The sequence below is a fragment of the Phodopus roborovskii genome, unplaced genomic scaffold, assembly GCF_943737965.1.
Source record: "Phodopus roborovskii unplaced genomic scaffold, PHOROB, whole genome shotgun sequence".
Classification (NCBI taxonomy): Eukaryota; Metazoa; Chordata; class Mammalia; order Rodentia; family Cricetidae; genus Phodopus; species Phodopus roborovskii.
Genome location: NW_026126407.1, coordinates 18500001 through 18516621, shown reverse-complemented (window position 1 = coordinate 18516621; position 16621 = coordinate 18500001). Strand labels below are relative to the sequence as shown.

At 36.5% G+C, this 16621-nt stretch overlaps 1 protein-coding gene across 24 annotated transcripts in view; it reads right to left on the bottom strand.

Moving 5' to 3' along the window:
- Ncor1 (nuclear receptor corepressor 1) overlaps nt 1-16621 on the bottom strand; it is a 143110-nt gene that overhangs the window by 58960 nt on the left and 67529 nt on the right. For 13 of the 24 annotated variants that reach the window (XM_051180412.1, XM_051180428.1, XM_051180411.1 and 10 more), the window contains 5 exons: nt 13366-13493; nt 6164-6375; nt 4966-5028; nt 2270-2427; nt 1066-1192 (listed from right to left, as the gene is read on the bottom strand). In XM_051180412.1, the coding sequence (XP_051036369.1) occupies nt 1066-1192; nt 2270-2427; nt 4966-5028; nt 6164-6375; nt 13366-13493 (688 nt within the window). The remainder of the gene's footprint in view (nt 1-1065; nt 1193-2269; nt 2428-4965; nt 5029-6163; nt 6376-13365; nt 13494-16621) is intronic. The other 11 variants (XM_051180422.1, XM_051180430.1, XM_051180436.1 and 8 more) reach the window with 3 other exon arrangements.

The window sequence follows — 16621 nt, the reverse complement described above, 5'->3', positions numbered from 1 at the left end:
CACAAGCTAAACAAACCTTTCTTTTTTAAAACTAAGGAAATAAAACAAGAATCTAAGAGTAAGTTGCCCTGTGCCATTCTCAGTCCTGACTCTCAGACCTCCTCTAATGGTGACATTGCTTCAGTGCTCTCTTTACACTGATATTAATTGCCCCATTATTCACCAAAAAAAAAAAAAAAAAAAAAAAAAAAAAAAAAAAGCTGATGAGAAAAAGTTGACTTGCTGTAAAAACTAACTCATTTCACATTTACAGTTTTAAGGTTAAAAAACAATAATGACATAGGAAAAAAATAAACAAATTCAGTATTTCTAAAACTAATGTACAGAGCTTCCTAAGCTTATATAAAATATTAAGAGCCGACGCGGAAAATACCAACAACTCTAGCTATACACAGTTTAATTAAAAACAAAACAAAAAGGAAATCAAGTGGGCATATACCATATAATAGTCTAAGAATCCTCACAGCAGAAACACTCAACTTACAAAGGAAATTTACATAGAATGGTGAATAGCAATATGAACTGAAATATATGATTTGTGCCTTTTTCTAATAACTAGCAAACATCCAATTTCCACATTTCAGGGAGCTGGGTCGATCTACTTCTGCAACGGCCCCTTGGTTTCTTTGATGGGTATTATTTCTGCTCAGTTTTAAGCAATTCAGACTTGAAGCATGAAAATGTTAAGTATGATATGTAAACCTTAAAACATGAAGGAAAAAAAAAAAAAAAGCAACCTCAAGGCAGTAAAATAAAAGAAATATTAACTTACGGTAACAACTGAGTAAATAAATTTGGCAATGACACAAACAGACGCATGCAAAGACTTAGTATCGGGAGCAGGAGGATCACTGTCAAGCTCTACTGGGTGTACCACCTGTACAATCTTAAGTACACAGAAATAAATACCTACTGACCAAATGAATAAATGTACTGTTTTCAAACCTAGGCCAAAAATGCACTGAAACACTATTTCCTCAGTGACACAATTCCTACACAACAACTAAACTATAATTTCATATTTGACTAAGAGAAGTGCCAGCACAGTTTAATGTTCTGAGATACCTTCACTATCTTCTGGGTTTTCCTCTTCATTGGAGGCTTCAATATCTTCATCCTCCTGAGCAGAAACCGTGGAAGCAACGCTCTCACATTGAGAGACATCTCGTTCCTCTCGAGGTTTTCGTGAAGCCTACAGGTACAAAATAGTAATTCAATTATTATAGGTTAAATCACCAAAAGGGGGGGAAAAAAAAGAACATTTCATTCATGAAACAATACAGAATTCTAACAGACACACACAGTGGTCAAGAAGTCTGTGGGTGTGACAAAAATCTGTGCTTTAAATGTAGGCAGTACCTGTCAACCAAAAACTGGCCTTTTGAGCAATGCATGACTTTAATGAAAACTATCAAAAATTACCAATGAATCACACTGACGACTGCATTTCAGCATTTTGGAGGTGGAGACAAGGTGTTCAAGTTTAAGGCCAATCTGGGCTACCCTAAGAGAACATGCTTCAACCCCTATACTCTACAAAAAGTTTTATCTGAACAATTTTGAAAAATACAAACTTTATACCTCCTTCAGTACAGATACTATTTAGTTTTCCAATAAAATTAACTTTCTAACATGGATAACACAAACATTACAAGTAGAAGAGAAAAAATTGTATTTGAAAACCTGACTTCTCAAAATTCCAAAATAGTCAGACATTCTAAATATACTGACTAGTAAATTTTTTTTAAGTCTTTTAGATAAGTAGACATATAGTTAAAATTTTTGTGTGCACACCTATGAGGTCTTGCTTAGCTTCATGTAGTTATACATCCTACTTTTGAAAACCTAAATGTATACACTGAATGTATCCCTACTATAGTCTTTAAAACTATTTCTACTAAGAATCTATGAAAATATTTTTATTCATATTCAATTAAAATTCTGCTTTAAGGTATTTAAGTCACTTGTTACTTCATTTGGTTTTTTGAAACAGGGTTTCCCTGCCTAGCTCTAGCTGTCCTAGGAGTCGCTCTGTAGACCAGGAAGGATGGCCTCAAACTTAAGAGATCCGCTTGCTTCCACCTCCAGAGTGGCAGGGTTAAAGGCATGTGCCACCATACCAGGCTTAAGTAATTTTCAATGTCTGATCTTATTAATGGTACAATAAACATTAAAGCATTATACAACAAATTATTTTTGGTGCTTCTACCAAGTGGCTTCTGGTGATCAAACTATTTTTTAAGTAAAAACTGATAAGCAGAAGACTTACCACTACTATCCTACTCACTTTCTGTTTATGTTGCTGCAAGAGGTTGTCAAGATTGTGCCGCCTTTTATAATTAAAATAGAAGTTTTTACACTGGGCTTCACTTTTAGTTCCCACCATTTTGGCAATTGCTGCCCAGTTACGACCATGTTCTACTAGGCCTGCATGTTACAAAACAGATAAAACATTAAGTGATTAGTCACCAGTTTAAACAATCAAGAGAAATATTAAAGCAACTTATAAAATACTGAAGTTAAACCAATAACACTGAAAATTTACCTTCAGTTATTTATTAATATATGTCGATACTTGCTGGCATTAAACTCACTTGTATTTCCTTATTGCCCCAAATTTAACACATGCTTGCTTAAGAGAAACTAAATTTTGTCCCTCACATAGATCTCCCAAAGGAATAAAGATAAAGCTGGATGTACTGTAACAGCTCAGATACTTATAAACTGAGACACTGGCACTACAAGATCCTTAAAGAAAATAATCATATAAATTTTTCATGTATATGAAACATGCAAACAAAATTTGTCATTAGTTAATGCACAAACACCTTTTTAAAGATTTACCATGAATGGTGGCTTGGGCAAGGAATTCAGGAGTAAATCATTTAACTACCACACATGAGGCCCTAGGCTCAACACATATGTAATTTAATATGTAAATATACTGAGAGCTATATAAAATTATATCTCTAATGAAGAGATAAACACTAGTTTTGAAGATTAATGTAAATAGCTCCTTTTATAATGAAAACTGGAATCAGCCAGGTATGGTGGTATACACTTGTAATTCCAATATTTGGAGGCTGAGGCAAAAGGACCAAAAGTTCAACGCTAAGTTTGAGGCTATATGATATGTTGTTTCGAAATCAACCAAACAAACAAGCAACGTTAAAAAAAAAAAAGAAGAAGAAGAAGAAAAGAAAAGAAGGGGCTGGGAGAATAACTCCATCAGAAGTATTTGTAGCACAAGCAAATCCTGGCAACCACACAAAAGTGTGGGTATGGGCTATGGAAGTAGCTCAGCTGATAAAACTGCTCATCACGTAGGCCTGACAATCTGAGATCAATTATCTAGAACTCATATAAAAAGCTAGATGTGATGGCACACATCTTTAATTCCAGGACTCCTAAAGAGAGTTGAAAGACAGAGAAGAAAAGCAACTTATGGGCCAGAAAGCCTGCATAAGAAACACAGCAACATAAACAAGGGAGATTGCTTCAAAACCAACAAGAGAATTGAGTGCAAAACAAATTGTTCTCCGACCCCCACCCCATACATGTGCACATGTGGGTACACATGAATAACAACAACAAAAATAAATAAGCTGGTTCTGATGGCAAATGTTTATAATACCAGAAATTGGGAAGAAGAGCCAGTACAATCCTTGAGGATCACTAGATAGTCATACAAGTCATAAATGGTGACTCTCAGATAGATAGGCTGAAGAGACAGCTCAGCTGGTAAAGAGCTGGGACCATAAGCTTTAAAAACTATGTTCAACTTTTGTTACAAGTATTTTTTTCCCAGCCAGCCAGGACCCTCTGCTGTGCCAGCCTCAAATAACACACAGAGATGCTATATTAAATATAATGCTATTGGCCTGTTACTAGTACTTCTTATTGGCTAGCTCTGTCTTAAATATTAACCCATTTCTATTCATCTAAATGTTTCCACTTGGTCTTGGCTTACCAGAGAGAGGGTCTGGAATTCTACCCTGTTGGTCCTACATCTTGAAACTCCTCCTACCTCCTCCTCGAATCCTCTTTGTCTCCTAATCCCACCTATCTTGCTTTCCTATTGGCCAGCGGTGCTTTATTCATTAACCAATACGAGAAACATATATACAGAATGACATCTCCTATCATTCAATCCATGGAAAAGATGGAAGGAAAGAGCAAACTCCAGGAAGTTGTCCTCTGACCTCAACATACACACTGTAACAGCCATCCATCCTCATCATAAATGCATACGTGTGTGTACGTGTGTGTTAACATTAATAAAAGAAATTTAAAACTTTTAAACAAGACATACAGCTCCTGAGAAACAACACCCAAGGATGGCCTCTAGCCTCCACATGTACATATGCACTCACATGCCAACAAACATACACACACACACACACACACACACACACACACACACACATACACAGAGAGAGAGAGAGAGAGAGAGAGAGAAAGAGGACAACTAAAAGATAGCTAAGATCACTAGCAAAATTTGCATAACAAGAGTTGAAAATAGGTGGTGACTAAACAATCCTAGAAATATTTCCATGAAAACAGATAACTCTACAAGTCAGCTATGACCTACATACTTAATTGGAACACTGATGATGGGGTGAGAGCAAAGTGCAAACCCTTCTAGTAATTTTATAAATTTAGCATCTGCCACTCACTTATTGCACATAAATTTCAAATAAATGTATTTTAAAACAGATGCTTTATAACTTTGCTTGTATATGATTTTAAGATGTAAATATTCAGCCTGGCATGGTAGCTCATGCCTTTAATCCCAGCACTTGAGAGGCAGAGACAGGGAGATCTCTGTGAGTTTGACAACAACCAAGGCTGTTATAGAAAAACCCTGTCTCTGGGGCAGAATATGTAGCATTCATTACTCTCTAAATAATAAGTAAATGAATATCAAACATGGCCAAACTACATATAATTTTAAAAAAGTATTACCTTTTTTAGCAACTTCCATTTCTTCTTCAGTCCATCGTGAGGTCTCAACAGGCTCAGTAGAAACTGAAATAAAGAAAAAATTCAGAAATCATAACTGAACCATTCATTCAAAAACCATGTAATTGATAACTTATTTATCTTGTATAAAATTAACAACCACATGCTTGGTGAAAGAAAGTCTACCTCTAGCTTAGCAAATCTCCTCCCCTCCCCTCTACTGCACGGATAAAAGAACACGGAGCTTTTTCCTTCGTGTGCCACCAGAGTCATCTTTCCATATAACCCAATCAGATCACTCACTTATTGAAAATAACTCTGCAAGCTCCCTGCTTTGCAGCAAAGAAAGATATAGTCCAAGAGAAAGCAGAGTCCACCATGTCCTGCCCTGGCACATTTCCATCCTCCTTCTCACTCATTTGTTTGAATCCACTGCATCACACTTGTCATAAGAAGTAAAATGAAAATTATGAATACTTAAAAAATATAAAACAGGGACTGAAAAGATGGCTCAGAAGGTAAGACCACTGTTTTTAAATAGGACCTAGGTTCAATTCCCAGAACCCACATGGCTGCTCAGAAATGTCTTTAACTCTAGTTCCAAGGAACTCAACTCCCTCTTCTGACTTCCATAGGCACCAAGAATGCATATGGTGCACAAACATACACTCAGACAAACACCACACACATAATAAAAATAATTAAATCTTAAAAAAGAAAATTCCTAAAGAGAGGATAAAGGCACTTGTGCTGTAAGCCTGTCAATCAGGGTTCAATCATGTAAGGTCCTAGAACTTCTTCTAACATGATCAATGCCCCATGTGCACCAACACTTGCACAGATATATGCACAAACACATACATAAATGAAAGAATAAACATTTTACTTAAAGTTTAATAAATTAAAGAACAGCCTTAAAAGTAATTTCTTAGTTATCAAAACTGCAGGCCCTACCTGACCTACTTTATCACTCAAAAAAAGACCACGGATAAGATTACACCCTAAGCCAGGTGTTGGTGGCACACATCTTTGATCCCAGCACTTGGGAGGCAGAGGCAGGTGGATCTCTGTGAGTTCGAGGCCAGCCAGGTCTACAGAGCGTTCCAAGACAGGCTCCAAAACAATACAGAGAAGCCCTGTCTCAAAAAAGATTACACCACCCCCACCTCCCCATCTCCGTCCAAGCGTCTTTTCTACTAACTGGGCTCTGGTGGAGGCGGTAGGGGTGGAGGGGGCTCCTCAGTGGCCAAGGCAGCACTGGCAGCTGCAGCTTCACTTGTCATGGACCTGGTGATCCGGCCCTTCCGGCGCCCCTGGCTGTTGGCAGTCTTTCGTCCCCTGGGTGTGGCCTGCTCTCTCTCCTCAGTTTCTTCTGTTGTGCCTTCTGTTCGGTCCTTTTCCTTAGCAGTTTCTCTAGAAACAAAAGCAAATGAAAGCTTCTGTGATTTAAAAGTATAGATACAGCAAAGAAGGCTTTTTAAATAGAAAATGCATGAACTTATGTAATCTCTTTTTAAAACTTTAATGAAAAACACATGAGATTTTCAATAGCTTTGACTTTCTCAAGACATGTCAAGACTTTTATCACATATAAAAACTTAAAATTTAAACATATTTCATGTTCATTGAAACCAGATATTCATAAGAAAATATCAAATGACAGCAGCACCAGCCCAGACTTGAAATGGAGCAGCAGACTTCACTGAGTTTTGCTTTAGCTTAAATTCTGTTAAAAGTTTATTATATGAAATGAAATTAAAACAGACAATCTTCATGACAAATGCCTATTCTGTAGTAATAATCCACAGTATTATTTTATTAAACCAGATCCAGTGTTCTGAATAAGCTAACTCTGTGGCTGACAGAACTGCTTCTGGATCAGGCTCCCTGAGTCCTTTCTTCTGAGAGCTGTGACATACTAACTCTGACATTAACAGGGGAAGCTACCCTGCCTCTGTGAGCCTTTATGAGCCTCAGTTCACTATGCTGTACAATACTGACAGTGATAATGTATTTAATTGAAGAAATTAGTAACACTCCCTAGAACATCATACAAGTTTGTCACATTATGTTGAAACTTCTCTCAGTCTATAAACAGTTTGTTTATAGTCTCAAGTACTTTAGTAAATATAATTCATGGTGAATACCATTAATAGTATTATTACTATAAAATAGCTGAGTATTTGAAGGCCATTCTCTGTACTACTGCTGATACATATTACATATGAAAATACAATAGTGAAGGTACTTTGTATCTTAAAAAAAATTAGAGTGGAGTGAGTAGTGTGCATGTATTAAATTTACAAAGAATGAAAAAATATTTTTCAAAATACAAGAATCAGTGAACTATGCTGTTTATTTTTTACAATTCAACTGCTTCAAGTAAAAAACTTGTTGAGGTTTATCAAGCTACAGATCTTCTCTCCTAATAAACACATTCTTCAAGAATGACTCTATCACAGTGTAAAAAGAGTAAACTCAGCAATAGCAATTAGCCACTCCAAAGTTGAACATGTTGGACATTCTCATAATCTAGTACTCTGGAGGCTTGACTCAAGATCTTTAGCTTAAGCCCAGACTGTGCTACAACCTAACACCCATTTTAAAAAATAAATACACATCAGGCATTGGTGGCACGTGCCTTTAATCCCAATATTCAGGAAGCAGAGGCAAAGGGATTTCTGGAGTTAGAAGCCAGTCTGGAGTTAGCGTTCCAGGATAGCCATAGCTGTTTAGAGACTCCCATCTCAAAACAAACAAAAAGTTAAAAAGAAAATGAAAAAAAAAAAACAAAACAAAACAAAAAACTCCACAATAAAAAGTAGATAATGAAAAACAAATTTTGCTCCCTACCTATTCCCAAACAAGATCACCCAGCTCCTGAATAAAATCTAACACTTAAGCTTTCACTAAGGCTCTACCAAATAAATCCAAAGACAATCTACCACTTTCTCCTCTTCTTCAGTCTAATGAAATCACTGCCTACTTCTCAGTGCATAGCAATTCACACTGATTTTTCTGCCACATTAACTGTGAGCTATTTATCTTCCTACTCACTCATGTCTGTCTTCCAACACATCGCACTTGTTCTGCTCAATCTGTATTTTTAACCTTTTCTCAATCCTGTTTCTATCTTGCCTAGTGTTCTCCTGTTACTTACAAATTGAAAAGACTACATAACATATGTATTTTTTCATCCTCTCTAAGACCTGAACCATATACTATTAACTATGAGTACATGTTAAATAACTTAGAATTTTTAAGAAAAGGGTAGAATCACTTTAAGGCAGTTTTAAAAAGCTGTAACAAAAAAAAGTAAAACAAACAAAAATATACTTTAAGAAGATGTATTTGAGTTGGGCGTTGTAGGCGCATACCTTTAATGCCAGCACTCAGGAGGCAGAGGCACGCAGATCTTTGTGAGTTCGAGGCCAGCCTGGTCTACAGAGCAAGTTCCAGGATAGCCTCAAAAGCCACAGAGAAACTCTGTCTCCAGGAGAGAGAAAAAAAAAAAAAAAAAGATGTATTTGATTAATTTGAGCTACCATATAGGCCCTGAGAATCAAATCTAAGTCCTCTAAAGAGCAGCCAGTGTTCTTAATCACAAAGTCATCTCTCCAGCCACTGATTTCTTCTAAAACCATGCAAGGGACTTATGTGGTGTTAAATGACAAAACAAAATAGAACAAAAAACAGGAAAAATAGAAGTATTTCTGAGAAGTCTATAAAAATAGTACAATAAATATTTTTAAAGGCACAAACTACTGAAATATGAAACAGCCAAGATGAATCTCAAAAATGCATTATTCTACTTATGCTAAGTTAAGTGAAAGGAACCATAGTCTCCACTCTTAAACATCCTGCAAAAGTTTGAGTGTTAAAGACTTGGTCAAAATGGGTACTGTCCAGAGGTGCTAAACCTGTGAGGAGGTCTTTACGGCATTGGTAGAATAAAAGGAATTTTGAGAAATTCTTTTCCCCATTTCCTCCCTTCTTCCCAGTCTGTGAAACAACTAATAGAATCAATCAATCAGACTGACAGTTCTAAAACTGAAAGCCCAAAGAAAACTTTTTCTATTTCTAAGCAGATTCATGGGGTGCTTTTTATAGTGATAAAAAGTCAATTCAACTTATTCTTAATTCTAGAACACTACGAATCATATGCTAAGAGTGGTCAGAAAACCCTGACTACTAATAAAGCAAAGGAAATATATTAGGATTGTAGATACAGTCTACATTGTCATTACACACAAGTGCACATGCTTGTTTAAATGCACAAACACATACAGACATCTACAACCACTGAACTTTTGTCTAACATCAGTCACATGAACAGCACCAAACTAAAATTGCTCAGCTTCAGTCACCGGGAAGAAATATTATCACTCCTAAGGCTCCTCCCGTATACAAAAGTTCCAACAACTGGCACCAACTGATCAGCAAAATGATGGATAAATTTGCTTTCTTTTCCCAGTTTTACAAAAAAGAAAATAAATTATTTCTACAAAACAAGAACACAGAAATAAGAACATCTACAGAACATCCCTTTATACTGTGTGAATATGCCACTGTGATTGATTTAATAAAGGAGCAGACTGGCCAACAGCTAAACAAAACAAGGTTAGGCAGGAGAGCCACACTAGTAGAATGCTAGGCGGGTAAAAGGAGGAGTCTGGAGTCACCAGGAGACACTGAGGGAGTAAGGTATGCGGGAGGACAGGTAAAGCCCTGAGCCACTTGCCAATATATGGATTTTGAAAAATGGGTTAATTTAAGTTGTAAGAGTTAGTATTATGTGGTGATATATTGGTTATGATCTAATAAAGCCACTGAAGATCAAAATGCAAAGCTAGCCACAGCCATATAGCCAGGCAGTGGTGATACACACCTTTAATTCCAGTAGCTGCTAGCCAGAGAGGCCAGGTGGGGATGGTACACACCTTTTATCCAAGGATTCAGTAGACAGAGGCAGATAAATCTCTGTTAATTCAAGGCCACACTAAGCTACACGAAATTGATCCAGTCTAAAAGAGAAACAGCTCACACAAAGGTCATCTCAGCATGTGGGATCACAGGCCTTTAATCCCAGCACTAGAGAGTATATAAGGAGTTCAGTGCAATCTCAGACAGCAAGCTACAATTCTGAGGCTTGGTGGAGAGTAGTGTAATCTGGAGATGCAATCTGAGTTTCAATGGATTGTCCCTTTGGTCTGAGCATTGGTAGAGATTAAGAACCCTCTAGTGGCTGGCTGCTTTGCTTCTCTGGTCTTTCAGGCAATCTTTATTAAATTAAAATTATTTATCACCACAGTAATAAGCCTGAGCTATCAGCCAAATACTTATTATTAACATTAAGCAGCAGTACTGAGAAATCTTCTCACAGCTGCTGCCTGCCAGCACAAGATCCAGCAGCATAATGAATTGAAGTTTTGGAGTTTTGCTCATGCAAACAGAACAGGATTACAGATGCACAGTAAAGACAGATTCAGACAAAGGAAAAAAAAACTCTAAATAGGTTTCAAAATTTTACAAATGTACAAAAGCTTGGGAAAGAAGGGAAAGAGTATATATACAAACTTAGCTTTAAAAAATATAGTTTTAAAATAAAGTTCTTAAAAAAGGAGTAAAGTAATATTTAAAAAGCTACTTAAAGATAGAGAATACACAAAGAGTTTGGACACTGTATGTTACTGTATTGTTTTTAAATTTTTTGACTTCTGAGGAAGAACAGATGGCTACTAAAAGAAACACTGGATTAAAGCTGCTAGATTAAACCAATCTACATATATTAAAAAATATCTTGACTTCAAAATTTAAGTGAAAAGATATGTTGTGTTGGGCTAGAGTTTATGCTTCTGTTTTCACAGGAAATGAGAAGCTGTGGATTCACTCTGGGTTAAAGAAAATCAGGTTTGATTGAGAGAAAGACCCACATGAAAATCCTGTCTATAAACATAAAAAAATAAAACTAAAAGAACTAAAAGACACATGATGTATATTTTACCTGCTCAAGCACATAGTTTAAAAAAAAAAAAAACAATCTTTTGCTGATTTAAATCCAATGAACAGTCTATACTTGTATTAATGCAGGTATGAAGGTTACCTTTAAAAGGGTAACCAATGAAAACGGATGGTCCAAATGATTCAGCATCCATAACAGCTTCAAGACTGTTGGTGGTCTAACCTCACAGACTACCCAGCTGGGACTTCATTATTATCCCAATTTTCTCATGTTCCCCCAAAGATAACAGTGCCCACAAACAACAGGAAACAGTCTAGAGAACTACACACACATTCCCAAAATATGGCTTATGGATATTTATTATCATTTGGGGGGGGGGGGTTGGTTACGAGTTACCAATGGTAATAGTCAAGAAAAAAGCTGAACAAAGAAGATTAAGATTCAAGGATCTCTGCCTGGAGGTGGTGGCATACACCTTTAATCCCAGCACTCGGGAGGCAGAGGCAGGTGGATCTCTTTGAGTTCGAGGCCAACCTAGTCTACAGAACAAGTTTCAGGACAGCCTCTGAAGCTACAGAGAAACCCTGTCTTGAAAAACCAAAGGATTCTTTATGAAAAGAAAAAGGGGGAGATATAAAAATGATAGGATAAAAGAGTAGATGACTGAATTTACTTTTAAACCAAAAAAGCAACTATTAGTCTTAACTATTTTACATCGGTATTAGTCTTAACTATTTTACATCGGTATAGATTTGTTTATATTGATACAAATTTAGTGTTATTTTTGTGTTTCTACTCTTGTTTAAGGTATTGTACCTATACAGCTCATACAACAATGTAATGTAAATTTCTAGTCCTTAAAAGTTATTATTACAAAATCTTTAGGATAATAAAGACATACAAGTTAGTAGCTAGTCACCTATTACAATTAAACTTGTAGTCATGTTAGGTATGGTTTCAAGGTCAAAACATATTAGATAGACAGGTAGTCTTCAAACACCTTAGAGATCTACAAAATATGATATTTAAGATATTTTAAAAACATGTTTTTTTATGAAAATGAGACACATCTACTCCTAGCAGCAACAATATATTTCAGAGAAGATGATGGGCATCAAAAACTCCATATGGAGTTAATTTACTTTCTTCGTGGCAAAAGTTAGACTTTTGTTTATACTGCATTTATTTAACTCTGTGAAGTTGTGATTCATTGCCTGCCTAAAACAATTCTAGAGTCTTGGAAGTTGCTTGCAATGTACTTCCTGTTTATTTAGGCAATATTAATTCCTTCTAGGGTCTTGGATGGAGTTGAAGACTAGATAGTTATAGTTGCAGTTATCTTTAATAATGAAAGAAAGTTAGGTATAGGACTTTGGATAAACTAAAATAAGATAGGTAATGTATTTTCTATGAATTTGTTAAATGAAAATGGACTGAACACTGTAATTCTTACAAGATAACTGTTATTGTTGAATATAGTTTTACTATGTTAAAAACTTTTGATTTAGACAAAATGGGGAGATGTGATAGAATATTATTTTAAGGTGTGTTACATTTGTTTATACTCTAGAATATTTTTTTAACAATGTGAAGATGTGTTGCTTTTGTTTATGCTGCATTTGATTGCCTCTGTGAAGCTGTGATTCTGTGCCTGTCTAAAACACCTGATGATCTAATAAAGTGTTGAATGGTCAGTCAAGAGCAAGGCTGAAGAAAGGATAGCCAGGGCTGGAAGGCAAAAAGAATAAATTGAAGACGAAATCTATAAAGAGAGAGAAGGAGCAAGAGCACAAGGTGAGGTGGATGTCGGGGACAGCTACCCAGCCACCTGGGGAGTAAGTGTGAGAGGAAGATATAAAGAAGAAAAATAAATAAATGGATGGATGGATGGATGGATGGATGGATGGATGGATGGGGAAAGCCCAGAGGAGCAAAAGGTAGTCGGGGCAATTTAAATTTAGGAGAGCTGGTAAGAAATATGCCAAGCTAAGGCCAGGCACTTGTAAGTAATAATAGGTCTCTACGTGTGTGACTTATCTGGGAGCTGGGTAGTAGCCACCCTCCCCCCCAAAAAATCAAAGATAAAAAGATTTTTTAAAAAAGATTGGAGATGGGGGAGGCTAGAGGCTTAAATGTTCCAGGATAGCCAGGGCTATACAGAGAAACACTGTCTCTAAAACAAACTCACATTTTAAAAAAAAAAAAAAAAAAAAAAAAAAGTGTCTAAGTGTACACATGGGCATGCATAAAATAACATGCCTGGCAAATAAGGCCATTAGTCAAGCATTCTATTTACGAAAATATTATATTCCTTCAACATGCCAAGAAACTAATAGCCAAAGCACATGTCCCTGTGGACTCTTAACACACGTTTCACATCTGTAATAGATGCAGGCTCAGAACTGAAAGTAACTATAACACCATCTAACTGCTCAACTCACTTTGAATCTTCCTTCTCATCTTTTTCTTCATCCTCCTTCTTTTCTTCTTCCTTTTTTTCTATTTTTTCTGCTTTATCCTCTTCTTTTTCTTCTAGTTTTTCTTCTTGTGAGGGACGGGCAATCTGCTGCTAGAATGAACCATCACTTGTGAGATATGAGAAAATAAAAGAAATGATTTCTCCAGCTGTATGACAAATTACAATATCCACTTGGAACAATATTATTGGGGGAGGGTATCCCAGTTACAGTGGGGGAGGGAGTACTAAGAATAAACCTAACCAAGAAAACTCTTTAATGAAAATATTAACATATTAAAGCACAAAATTAAAATATGAGAAGAAAGACTTCTAATGTTTATAGACTGGACTAATTAATTGGTAAAATGGCAATGTTACTGAAAGATCTGACATAATTAACATCCAAAGTTCAATGACATTCTTTGTTTTTTGTTTTCCTTTTGTGAGACAGGATTTCTATGTTTAACCCTGGCTGGCCTCAAACTCACTTTATAGATCAGGCTGGCCTTTGACTCCTGAGTGCTGTGACATTAAGGTGTGTGACACCACTGCCCAGCTCCAATGACGTTACAAAGCAAGATTAGACAATCTTACAGATCATGTGGAAACACAAAAGGCACAGAACAGGCAGAACAATTCTAAGCAGAAAAAAGGAATGCCAGAAGTATCAACATTTGATCTCAAATTATACCAGAGCCGCAGTAACAACAGCTTACATGAGGACCAATGAGGTAGAGAACCCAAACTCATATGACTACACCACTTACTTCTTAACAAAGGTGTCAAAAGATAGCCACTGTAGAAAATGATACTTGGAAACTGAATGTACAAAACTAAACTATTTCTATCTCTCTTACACGCAAAAAAAATAATAATTTGAAATGAATGAACAATCTTACCATAAGACCTGAAACTCTAAAATCAGAAGGCCTTCTGTTCACCTGCAGCCCAGGCCCCTCGAATCCTACACTTTACACTATACTGGTCTTCATTGTAGCCTAGGACCCATTATTGTGTCAATTTTTCATAGTCTATAAGAATTGCACCTACTACTTACTAACTCAGTCCGATGCCATGATTCCCTCACTTATATACAATCTTCAGAATTTCTCAGCCTGGTTACATTGTAAATCTCACTTGCTTCTGGATATTTACTTCAAAAAACAAACAAAACCACAACATATTGGGGATCTCCATATGTGTGGTTTTTTTTTTTTTTTTTGAGAATGTCTCTGTATAGCCCTGGCTGTCCTGGAACTCACTGTCTAGACCAAGCAGGCCTCATACACTCAGAGATCCACCTGCTTCTGCCTCTAGAGTGCTGGGATTAAAGTTGTGTGCCATAACAGCTGGACCGAAATGTGTATTTCACAACTATGAGATGCTCTATTTATAACTAGGAATGCTTTACTCTGCTCTGGCTTCCTCTATCAAGGCACAAGACCTGTTTCAAATGCTAATTACCCAACCACTACACAAATGTAGCATCAATCAACTATTGCTTTGAAGCAGCGAAATGGCATGCTACTAACAAAGTCTTTTTTTTTGTTAGTATGTTAGAGGTGAATCCAATACAATGGCTCATAACTCAAATGGGTCATACTAATTAAATACAAAGAAAGGACAAAAATTTCCCTAGAATTCAATGATACAAAAAATAATCTGTATTTCCCACATACTTCAGTGTTTTAAAAACCCACACATTCCCTGATGCCTAAAATCTAGGCAAGATCAGTTTCCTGGTATAAGGGAATGAGGAGCAACTATACCACTGCGTTAAACCAGCCAGGCAGTGGTGGCGTACTCCTTTAATCCCAACTCAGGAGGCAGAGGCAGGTGGATCTCTGTGAATTCCAGACCAGTTTTGTCTACAAGAGCTATTCCAGGACAGCCTCCAAAGCCACAGAGAAAAACCAAAAAAAAGAAAGAAAAAAGGAAAATGTGTAAATGACAGTCTTGTTGCATTACAATCTACTTAAGTACAGGACACTTTTCTCGAAATTATTAGAAAAAATATAATAAATATAATATAATAAATCATTCTGCATACTGGGAAGGTAGCAATAAGAGATGGTGGAAAAGCCACCAGAAACCTAAAACTTACTTCCGAGCAATTTAATAAAGACCCTATCACAACACTGACATTAAAAGAAGGAAATACCTCTGGTTTAAACAAGAGCTAGCTGGAATTACTTTTGTTTTAGGCAAATATGTAGAGAACCACCAATATATGTGGTTCAAGATGTAAGTGGCTTCAACAGACACAAGGTGTTCTTGTCTGGGTTTCTCTTTCTTTTAAAACTGACACTTTGAGTCAACAAAACAAGTTTCACCCTGCTAGGGCATGTTCCTCCTAGCATGAAATAAGATATTCACTACAAATGAAAAAGCACAATAGAAAACCAAATGAAAATTCAAACTGAAAAACTGAAAGGTTATTTGTACTCAATGTGATCACTGACTGGGGAACCTTAGAGCAGCATCAAGAAATAGCCAATGCAGAAATTCCTCACTGCTATATCTAACTGCATTCCTAACACCTAGACATACATTCTACCCCCCCCCCAGGCATCAGCTACTATTTATTGAGAACTCCCTATATACTTTACATTGTACTCTGAAAATTTTGCCAACACACAAGTTTCCATACACTAACAGGTAAGTGTCACTGTTGTTGCCCACAAATGCAAAACTTGAGGTTGTAAGTAAAAATCATCAGAACATGCAGAGGTATGATGGAGGATGTCCTGGATGCTATGAATATGTATATATATACATATATATATATATCTTATTGGTTGATGAATAAATGCTGACTGGCCATTAGCCAGGCATGAAGTATAAGTGGGGCTACCAGACAAGGAGAATTCTGAGAAGAGGAAGAAGAGAGGAGCCACCAGGGAGACGCCATGTAGCTACCGGGAAGGTAAGATGCTGGGCATTCTCCAGTAAGATACGGCCATGTCGAAATAACAAAGATTAATAGTTATGGGTTAATAATTAAGAGAGAGCTAGCCAGGACGAAGTCCGAGCCATTGGCAAAACACTTTATAATTAATGTAAGTCTCAGCGTGTTTGAGGCTGAATGTCTGTGGGACCAAGTGGGACAGAAATTCCATCTACAGCTCTTAGCATTATACTCAATTTTAGCCTCTCTAAAACATTCTTCCTAACTAATGACTACTTAACAGTTTATGCAGAAATCCTTCCAACTTCAAAATTACTACTAAACGATGTAT